Here is an 11361-nt window from a genome sequence, read left to right on the forward strand (position 1 = left end):
CTCCCTGGAATTTATCTTGGTGAGTTAGGTGGATAAAGAGTAGGGAAGCATCATCTCTTAGCTGTGCTGCAAACATTTCTTCCCCTCATATTGCCTGGGCTCCTTACTGGTGAAGGGTGTGACACATTGATGAGCCACAGAAGTGAATGTGTATGACCCTAATTTAGCATAAGAGTACAGACTGAAGACCCCCTTCTAAATACAAATGGTGCTTTAACAAAAAATTGAAAATTCCTTTTGAAACCAAAGTTGTTTTGTTTTTTTCTCTGAAACCAGGAATTAAATTCAGGACCTTGCGCTTGCCAGGCAGGCTCAGCACAGCTGAACTACATCCCCAGCAGTGAAACCAAAGTTTCTTGATTTCATATTTAGTGAAGAGAATGTTCTAAGGTGATCAGTGGGTCTCCAAGGTGCCTGAATTTTCAGGCTGTAATGTCTGACTGCCTAAGTTCAAAGATCATTAACTAGCACCATCATTAACCAGCCCTGAGACCTTGGGCACATTGTTCAGCTTCTTGGTTCTGCAGCTTCCTCATTTGTAAAATGAGAGTAATAAATAGCACAGCTGCCTTCTGGATGGTATGATGACTTAATGAAATAAATCATGTTAAACACCCAGCTCTCAGTATAAGCTGGTGTTTAGTTTAGTTTTGTTTTGTTTTTTGAGACAGGGTCTTACTATGTAGTTGAGACTGACGTGGAACTCACTACATAGCCCAGGCTGGTCTCGAACTCACAGCGATCCTCCTGCCTCAGCCTCCCGAGTGCTGGGATTAGAGATTAGAGGTGTGCTCCACCACTCCCAGCATAAACTGATTCTAATAATAAGTTCTGGGCTATTGGTATAGTTCATTTGGTAGACTAGCATGCTCTGGATTTGATCCCTAGCACTTGCAAAAAAAAAAAAATCTATAATCTCTGTTTTGACTAATAGTACTTGCACTCTCTTTACAGACAGAGCTTGTAATGGATGCTGTCCATAAACAAAGGAACTTACAATTCAAGAAAACTATGGATGTGAGTCACACTTTATTGCCTTTTGGTGGTGGTGGTGGAGTAATAGGAACATTTTTGGAAATACTGTGCTTTATATGAGCATATTCCTACTCAAATAGCATTTCAGTAATGTTGTTATTTATTTATTAGTGTAGTGTTTCAGGGAGAACAATCCTTAGTGATTTGACTCTCCTTTTTAAGGACTTTTGGAAAGCTTGAAGATGAAACGAGGTAGTGAAAATACAATGGTGTTATTTTTCTGATAACCTGGGGAAATAAAGAAAGTCAATTTAAATATTTTAGACCAAGATAAAAAATATACATATGTGATATGATGCTATTTATTTTGTACTTGAGCCTTTACCCTGTGGCTATTTTGAATCTTAACTGTGAACCTCTTTTACTGACTCTTCCTGCTTTACGATAACTGGAAATTGGGCCAGGGATGTAGCTCAGTGGCCCTGCTGCTGCTTGGCAAGCACAAGGTCCTGAGTTCAATCCCTGGTACAAAAAAAAAAAAAGAAAAGATAACTGGAAATTGTAAAAGTCTACTTTTCTTTAAGTAATTTATTAAAAATAAGTGGCAAAATAGAGGTAAGGCAAGTTGCTGAGGATCTCATGCTAGATTCTCATGGATCTGTTAACTATGAATAAAAAATCCCACTCTTAGGACATTTATGACTTCTTCTTTGTACATACGTGCCATCATGATTTTCTGTGAGTATGACATGATATGAAAGTGTCACAACTGTTGATGGTATATGCAGTCTGTCTTGCTGCATTGCTTTTTTCTTTGATGGATATCACCTCAAAATAACTAGTAAGTAGGGAATAACGTTAGTGTAGTGCACAAATAGTGATGGTGAATATATGATTTTTTCCCCTCCAGACCTTTTATGATTTGAGCAGTCTGGGGCAAGCATTCTCACAATTAGAGAGATAGGCTTATCAAAATATAATTTTCTTAATTATTTCCTTTACTTATATTTAGAGCTTATTAGTATTATATTTTTTGCTTCCCCTGTCAAAAATAATTTAGAAAATTTGACAGGAGAAAGAAAACTATCATGTTTACTAATTTTTTTTGCTTATCATATTCTTTTATTTTCCATCTACTATTCCAAGGATTTATTGTTTAGTTTGTTTATTTTTTGCTTTTTGGTTTTTTGGTACCAGAGGTAGAACACGGGTCCTTGTGAGGCAGGTGGCGGCACCACTGAGCTAAATCCTGGGCCCCTATTTTTGCTTTTTTGAGAAAAGGTCTTGCTATGTTGTTAAGGCTGGCCTTGAACTCACTATGGTAGTCCATACTGGCCTTGAACTTGTGGCAATCCTCCTGCCTCAACTTCCTAAGTGTTGGGATTAGGATGTGAGGGCAATCTGGCTGTGACATCTGCTACCCCATTGATTATCAGGGTTGATTTGACTAATCTAGCTGGCTAGACGGGTGTCCCCATTCTCCCCCACCACTCCATGTCTTTCTCTCCCGAAGTTGTGTACTTGGTGGAAGAGGATGAGCATCCTTGATAGAGGAGGGCCATTTCCTTGGTCAAGGGCAAATGAATAGCTGCACTCCCCTAGTAGAACCTCCGAACAAGCTCTCAAGTGCTGAGATTATAGGTGTGCACCACCAGGCCCAGCCCAAGGTTTCTTCTTATGTACTTGGGATTACAAACCCATACCAAAGTGCTCAGCAGCTGCTGCTTAATTTTTAGCTGATTCTTCGTCTCTTTCATTCTTCTGTTAAGCCCATCCACTCAAATTTTTTATTTTAGTTATTGTATTTTTCAGTTCTAAAATGTCCTCTTTATTATTTATATTATCTATTTTTTTGCAGAGTTTTTCTATTTCTTTGCAAGTACTATGTATTTTTTCATATGAGTGTGTAAACACTTGCTGAATACTCATGACAGCTGCTTTAAAATTTTTCTAATATAATTTTAACATTTCTCTTCAAACTTGATGGTGGCATCTATTGATTTCTTCTTTTTTTTCATTTGGTTTGATGTCTTTCTGGTTCTTGGTTTTTGTGATATTTGATTTTGGAATTTTGTTAGTATTACAAGACTTTGGATCTTATTTAACCTTTTGGTTTAGCTGGTTTCCTCTGACACATTCCAGCAGCAAGGAAGTGAGGCCTCATTATTGCAGGGGGTGGGTAAAAGTCCAAGTCCCTTTCTTGGTATTCACTGACACCCACACAGTAGGTGTGGCCCTGTCAGTATTGGAAGATGGTTAAGGTTCCGACTCTTCCTTAGATTCCCTCTGACACCACCTCAGTGGGGGTGAAGGGGTACATCATTACTGCCATGTGTGTGTACAAGTTCAAGTTCCCCACACCGTTTCCACTGACACAGTGCTTGTGTAGATTTGTTCCCTCTTGGTGGGAATGAAAAATCTCACATCCCATTTGTCCTCTGATGCCACCTTGGCAGGGGAGTTGGTGCCCTTTAGAGCCTGGTGATGATGGAAGTTTAGACTGTCTGCTTGGCCTTTGCTGGCACATCAGGGCTGGGGGCCCAGTTTTTTAAAATGGTGTTTAGTGGCAGTAGAATGATTATTTTCACTTGATCTTAGCCAAAGAAGCAATAGAATGGTTATTTTCTTTTTAAATTTTTTATTAGTACGTTTGTAGTACATAATGATTATTCATTGTGAATAGTTTCTAAAGCTTTGTCTTTTGCTAAGCTGCCCCTTTCCTAGTGTTTTACTAGAAAGAACATGATTTTGTTGAGCTCTTTTGGTCTGTCATCACTGGTGTTTTTGAGTTGCCTGCTTCCATGGCATTCAGTCTATGATATATTAAGCAAAAAAAAAAAAAAAAAAGGCCTCGGGAACTCACTATTGTTTTGCTTTTTGAGTCCAAATTCATCAGCCAGTCTGCCTTCTCTCATCTTTCATAACCTTATGTTTGTTTTATACATAATGTTTAGGGTTTTTAATTGTACCAGTGTGGAAAAGTATAGCTGTTCCATCTTCCCAGAAGCCTAGGAAGCCTTTCTAAAAAATACTTTGCAGCCAAGCATAGTGGTGCATGTCTGTAATCCCAGCACTCAGGAGGCTAAGGCAGGAGGAATACTTTGAATTCTAGGCTATCCTGGGCTACATAGTGAGTTCAAGGCCTGCCTGGTACATAGCAAGATCTTGTCTTAAAAAAAACAAAAATAAATAAATAAAATAAAAGGTGTCTTACAATATCTTTCTGGTGTTATAAATGTTATCACACCCCATCAATCTTTTAAAATTTATTTATTTTATACTTGATCTTAGCCAAAAGGCCGAGAAGTGATTATTTATTTATTTTAATTGCCCTTTTTTTTCTTTTTATTGAGTTTATTGGTACAATCTAGGTATACAATACAATTACATTCATCATTGGGATTCTGTACCTTTACATGATAGGTCTTCATTCTCATTTTTCCCCTTGTCCCTGCCCTCCCTTCACCCTCTCCTCCCCTCTTCGTTTACAAACACTTTATTTCCATTTTTTCAGTTTCTCATATTTTTTTCCTCTCCCCTATTACCTTTCCCCCACCCTTCCCACTTTCCCTACACCTTTAGCCCTTTACTTCCTATTTCACATTATTAATTATCTCATTAGGATCCTGTGTACTATTACAGTTTTTCACACCAAAGAAACTATTCGGTATTTCAGTTAAAGAAATCTCTGTATGGACATTAAAAATACCTGTTTGCAATACATAATTAATACATTCACTGTGGAAATTGGTACACAGGGATACTTCATGTTAGTCCTTTTTATTTTCTCTTCCCCTCCTCTCCCTCTACTTTTTCTCCATCTCTAGATCCCTTTCTCATCTGTAAAACATCTGCCTCTCTGTTTCTTATCATCTCTCTTTTATTTTGCTCTTTAAATTATTTATACTTTGGGTTTCTTGGGTAAGAGAAACCATGTGCTATTTAAGTTGGTGTGTCTTATTTATTTCACTCAGCATTATGGTCTGACAGTGCCTCCATTTTTCTAAGAATAACTCAAATTTATCCTTCTTTGTGGCTGATATACATACACACACATACATGTATGTATATATATATATATATATATATATTTTATTATCCATTCATCTCTTAATAAACTGCTTCCAAGATTTACCGATTAAGAGTTACGCTGCCATAAAGATGACTACCCCATCAGTCTTATGCTAAGAATCTAAGACTTCAGGAATCATCCAAAATATGAATAACAAAGGCATAAATGTATTAATTAATGAAAATTGTGACTTAGTAACTGACAGTAGGAGAAGGGTTAAATATATTAGGTAGCCTTTAAGAATACAATTATAAGGACTGTATTAGAACAGAGAAAAACTGCTTAACATGTCATAGTAAAAAAATAGAAATGGACAGATTAAAAAAACCTGATGACTTGGATAATAAAATTTAAGACTTTTTACTTTTGGTACTGGGGATTGAAGCCAGGGCCTTCACGTTGAACTATATACCCAGCCCTTTTTTATTCTGAGAAAAGTTCTTGCTAAGTGGCTGATTTTCCCAGGCTAGCTATGAATTTGCAAATCTCTTGCCTTAACCTCCCAGAGGGCTGGGATTACAGGTGTGTACCAACATATCTAGCTTAAGATTTCTTTATAATAAAAGCAAAAATATTATCACCTTATATATACTTCTGTGATAGATGAAACATTTGGAAGAATATTTGTGACTTACATACCTTATAGCTGCATAGTGGTTCTAATATACACTGAGCTCTTAAAAATCAATTAAAATTAAAAGTGCTCTAACAGAAAAGCAGGCAAAAGACATAAAATTGGAAGGATAAATCACTTTAATTTTACCTTTTAAAAGTTCACATGATATGGAGAAGCTAGATATAAAGTTAAGTGTAATACAATATAATATCAGAGATATGGTTCTCAAAACAAGTGTTTTGGAAATGTAATAATATACAGAATTCTTCCTATATGTCAAGCACTGAAACTACCTTTAGCAATAACGAAAGACATGCAAATAAGGCAATATGCTAGCATTTTTTCCTCAGTGTTAGGTAAGATTAAAAATACTGACTAACCTTCCTACAAAGGCATGTCTTTGGACATGTAAGAATTGGAGGGGAAAAAATGTAGATTTATGAGTTCCATCCCTAGTACAAAAAAAAAAATAAAAGGATGGGGATTGGAGATATCTGGGGCCAGCTGCTCCCTGCAGGTACAAGATCAACTATCTCACATTTGAAAAAAAATACTGACTAAGCTTGGTGTTGGTGAAAGCATGAGGAAATAGGTACTTTCATATAATATTAGTAGTATAAATTGGTGCAGCCATTTCAGAAGGAAGTCTGATATATAAATGCTTTTTTTCCAGACCATTACAATTTTAAGAATTTGTCCTGGGTATCTCACACAGTATTCCAAATAAAATGAGTGTATTGGTATGTCTAAAGAATGAGAAACAAGGGAAATATCTATCAATAGAGAGTTGATAAGAAGATTGTGCCATATTTGCCTATTTAAGACATAAATGAGCCGGGCATAGTGGCACATGCCTGTAATCCCAGCACTCGGGAGGCTGAGGCAGGAGGATTGCTGTGAGTTTGAGACCAGCCTGGGCTACATAGTGAGTTCCAGCTCAGTCTCAACTACATAGTGAGACCCTGTCTCAAAAAACAAAATAAAACAACAAAAAAGACATATGTGTGTTTTACAAATATTGAAATATGTGATAGCATATAGAGAGAATTGTAAGCATCTTTGCTTTAAGGCTACCCTTAGCTGAAATGCAGAGGATGCCGAGTAGTATAGGGAAGTATTTGTTAAGCACAGACCATCTGTATGAAGGATACTTTGTTTTATTTATTTATTTTTTCAGCTTTAATTGAGTTTATTGGTACATTTTAGGGATACAGTACAGTCATCCATTGTTACAGACCATCTGTATGAAGGATACTTTGTTTTATTTATTTATTTTTTCAGCTTTAATTGAGTTTATTGGTACATTTTAGGGATACAGTACAGTTACATCCATTGTTGGGATCTTGTACCTCTACATGACAGGTCTTGGTTCTCATTTTTTCCCCTTGTCCCTGCCCTCCCTTCACCCCCTCCTCCCCTCCCCATCTACAAACACTTATTTCCATCTTTTCATTCTCTCACATTTTTTCTTTTCCCTTATTACCCTTCCCCTACCCATCCCACCTTCCCTACACCTTTAGCTCCTTTCTTCCCATTTCTCAATGTCAGTAATCTTATTAGGATCTTCTGTATTATTGCAGATTATTCACACTAGAGAAACTATTCAGTGTTTATACGTGTGCCTTATTTATTTCACTTAGGAGTATATCTTCAATATGTAAAGGATACTCTGTTTTAAAACATTATTATTAACTTGAATTTTATTTGTTTGTGGATTGAATTTTATTTATAAACACAATTTCATATATACATATGCAATAGCTATAGAAATACAGCTTATCTGCTTTCATTTTATACATATTTAGAACAAATATATTTTATATGTATTTGTATATAAAATCTTTGCTTTACAGAGGGTAAAACTGAGGCACAGAGAGGCTAAGTAGTTTAAGAACACCTAGACAGTGGTGGAGCTAGGTTTTGAACTGATGCCCTTGACTTGAAGCTATACTCTCAGGTTTAGTACTTTATCTCTGGTTCATAAACAGCCAAACAAGCAGTAGAACTGAGTGTCTTCATTCTTAAGCACTTTCTCCACCATTCTTATTTATTAGCTAAATTGTTAGGGCCACAAGTTTGGTTTCATTTAAACACATTAAGGCTTTGTTTCCATAGTTGAAACAGAAAATCATTGATTCACTAATGATTATAGTTTGTGAACTCTTTGCATAATATTAATAGTGATGGTGGCACCGGATAGCCTATTACCTATTTTGTTGTTGTTGTTGTTTATATGTATGTTGCTAGGGATCAAACTACTGAGATTTATTCCCAGACCTTTCAATTTTTATTTTGATACAGGGATGGCTTACTTTTAAACTACTTAAAACAGCATTCTTTAAATCAAAACAGAACATGACTATATTAAGGTAAAAGAAATGTCTTTGGAGACAGACCCCCAATAGTCATGGCTAGGCACATTAGAATAGTGAAGCATAATTAGAATGTGATAGTATCAGTGACCAATGATTGCATGTAAATTCTGAGAATAATGATTGCTACACATGTTGGATTACACATCATGGAATTACACACATATTCTAATTTGCCTATTTCAGATTCCATCTTTTGTTTTAGTCAAATTTTAAAGCTCCTGTACTTTGTGTTACTAAATTGGAGTTACTACTTCCATGATGAAGTTGCCACTCCATCCACAATCTGGAAGAGGGCTACAGCCAGAGAGACATTTCAGAGACTAACAAGAATGAGCATCTGTCTTCTGAGAGTCCAAGGACTCCTGGTGATGGCAGCGCTAACCAGAGTGTCCCATTTCTGCTGGGTTTGGAGGGCTTAGGTGGCTGCTTTCCAGGGTTATAACCGTCTCACTTGTCTTGCTTCTCTCTTTGAAACGACAAAGGCAAAGAAGACCTATGAGCAGAAATGCCGGGACAAAGATGAGGCGGAACAAGCGGTCCACCGGAGTGCCAACCTGGTAAACACAAAGCAACAGGAAAAGGTACCTAGGAGGGCTGACGGTTTGAAAGATTTGAGATTGAAAGTCATCCATTTAAAACCAACTAACAGTCTTAAAACTCCGTGTTACATATTTGGGGATGGGGCAAGCACTAGGAAGCAAGGCCTTGGGGAGCCAAGGGTAGCACGAGAGGTCTGATGTATTTTTTTTTTTCATCTTTTAAAAACACAGCTCTTGTGTTTGTTGCCTCTGGCTTGGGCAGATTGGAAATTTAATTTTATAAACTCTTGACGTAAAAGAGTTGTCAGTGACAAGGCAAGAGTATGTGTTTAGTGAGAGATAGGGCTTTTATGTTTATGTCCATTTTCTAATAATGAGAAGATTAAAGGGTAAATTGAGTGATTTGCTCACGAGGGAAAAGTAGATACAACTTCGACAAGACCTTGTCTCTTCATAGTCATTGCTTTTGCACATGTTTGTCTATGGAAGCCTGGCCCAGCATTCCTGATCTCTGTTCTTTTTCTTTTCCACAGCTTTTTGTGAAACTGGCAACTTCAAAGACTGCAGTAGAAGACTCAGGTGAGAGGGGGCTCTCGCTCTGGATGGGGCAGGTTAGTGGTAGGATTTACATTCTCCTAAGTGTGTTTTTGAGAAAAGTAGTTTTACAATAAAGAATGTTATGTATTTATAGTAGGGTTAAAAACATATTAGAAGAAGGAGGAAAAGAAAGCAAACAGTGAAGGGAGGGAAAGGAGGGAGGAACGAAGGTGTGCAAGGATTCCTGGAAGTAGGAGGAAGCACAGGAGGCGGAGGTCTGGCTGCCTTAGGTGTTAAGTGTTTGGTGGAGTTGCAGTCCTGTGGTGGCTGCTTTGGAATTGTTCTCATTTTTTGTGGCTCACTATCTAAAAGACTGTTTCAGCCCTTGCAACCCTCATCTGCTATGAAAGAAAAAGCTGAGGTGCAAGGCCTTTTCATCCCTGAAATCCAAAACCCAAACCAGAAGTTACAAAGATTTCTAAGTCCCAGAAATAGGCCTCTTGTGAAGGCCACCACTAAGGAGACGTCTAAATGAAAAGTCAAAGTGTGTTAGTTTGAACAAATGTAAAGGAAAATAGCCTGGCGTGGTGGTGCACGCAGCACTCGGGAGGCTGAGGCAGGAGAGATTGCTGTGAGTTTGAGGCCAGCCTGGGTTACCTACTGAGTTCAAGGCCAACCTGAACTACACAGCGAGAACCCTTTTCAAAAAGAAAAATTAATATAGTTTATAAATAAAAAATTATTTGCTGAAAAACAAATTATCTTGGTATTGCTTTAGGGTTCAAGGCAGTTCTCCCTGCATCCTCATTGGAGAATTTTCCTGAAAATGAAAAGTGGCCAGACTACCAGCAGTAGTAGATAAACCTCTGGCTGGGATTCCACCTTAGCTTTCACTTCTTCCTCAAGGCATTTCTTGCTTAGTGCTTGGTTCACTGTTTAAAGGAAAGTGACAGCCACCTGTGGCTGTTTAAGGACTTGTGAACTCTCCACAGCTCTGATGAGCCTGCTGCCTAGTCTCTGAACCAAGGCTCTTTCCGCATTGCAGACAAAGCATACATGCAGCACGTCAACACACTGGACAAGATCCGAGAAGAATGGCAGAGCGAGCACGTGAAGGCCTGCGAGGTACCCAGAACCGGAAGCTGCTTGGGAGGGGTGGGCGGCTCTTCCATCTTAGAACCTGGAGTGCTTACTTCCCTAGAAGCACCGCAGCCCCTTATATTTTGGCACCTCAGTCCTCATTCGGTCAGAGAGTATGAGGAAAAGTTAGAAAGCAAGAATTTAAACAAGAATGGAGGGAATTGGAATTGTTTCCTCCAAACTCTATCCTTCCTCTCCTCACCCTGAGCTCACTTTCCAATTCTGGCCCAAGCTTTAAGCTGTTTAGTTAGTGCAGGCGGGAAGTAGCAGATTCAGTTAATGGTTGGTTAGTACAGTAATTATCTTTGGGAGCCTGGCCTATACTTGCTAAGTTCAGTGGGGAATGCATATAGCTGGTGAGCAGGCTTTGGAGTATTTTTTACTCTTTTTTTTCCTTTCTTTTTATTGAGGTTATTGGTACAATCTACGTATACAATACAATTACATTCATCATTGGAATTCTGTACCTTTACATAATAGGCCTTGATTCTCATTTTTCCCCTTGTCCCTCCCCTCCCCATTTACAAATACTTTATTTCCATTTTTTCAGTTTCTTATATTTTTTTCCTCTCCCTTCTTACCTTTCCCCCACCCTTCCCACTTTCCTTACACCTTTAGCCCTTTACTTCCTATTTCACATTATTAATTGTCTCATTTGGATCCTGTGTACTATTATAGTTTTTCCCACCAAAGAAACTATTCGGTATTTCAGTTAAAGAAATCTCTGTATGAACATTAAAAATAGGGAATCCTAAAATAAAACTAAAAAGGAAAGTAAAAGAGAAAAGGCAATGATGTAACATCAAAAAAATCCTTAATTCTGGGGATGAAAAAGGTCTCTGAACATATTTAAATTGCTTCTTGCTCTTATAGTCTTATCTTATTCTTTTTTCATTATTTAGAGAATACTTTATTAGTTTCTGTAATCAAACCCACGTAGATATGACCTTACATGTTTAGTACGATGTGTTACCCCTGTACACATGGAAAAAAAATAAAAATAAAAATAAATTAACATTTCTAGACCAATATGGTTGTCCATTTCTGTACAATGCCAAGTCAACACAGTAAATTGGGATGACTTTTTCCAAAGTTGGCAGCACCGTT

The 11361-nt window shown here is 37.6% G+C and overlaps 1 protein-coding gene and 1 non-coding gene across 2 annotated transcripts in view; both read left to right on the forward strand.

Annotated features, from left to right (window-relative positions):
- Pstpip2 (proline-serine-threonine phosphatase interacting protein 2) overlaps nucleotides 1-11361 on the forward strand; it is a 55260-nt gene that overhangs the window by 29351 nt on the left and 14548 nt on the right. The window contains exons 6-9 of the mRNA XM_010616585.1: nucleotides 955-1017; nucleotides 8521-8619; nucleotides 9111-9156; nucleotides 10160-10239. Coding sequence (XP_010614887.1) covers nucleotides 955-1017; nucleotides 8521-8619; nucleotides 9111-9156; nucleotides 10160-10239 — 288 coding nt within the window. The remainder of the gene's footprint in view (nucleotides 1-954; nucleotides 1018-8520; nucleotides 8620-9110; nucleotides 9157-10159; nucleotides 10240-11361) is intronic.
- LOC117283791 lies at nucleotides 6043-6205 on the forward strand. The gene has a single exon (XR_004514831.1). It is a non-coding gene; the product is annotated as a small nucleolar RNA SNORA38 (small nucleolar RNA).

Source organism: Fukomys damarensis, unplaced genomic scaffold, assembly GCF_012274545.1.
Source record: "Fukomys damarensis isolate Sample0158 unplaced genomic scaffold, DMR_v1.0_HiC HiC_scaffold_30, whole genome shotgun sequence".
NCBI lineage: Eukaryota > Metazoa > Chordata > Mammalia > Rodentia > Bathyergidae > Fukomys > Fukomys damarensis.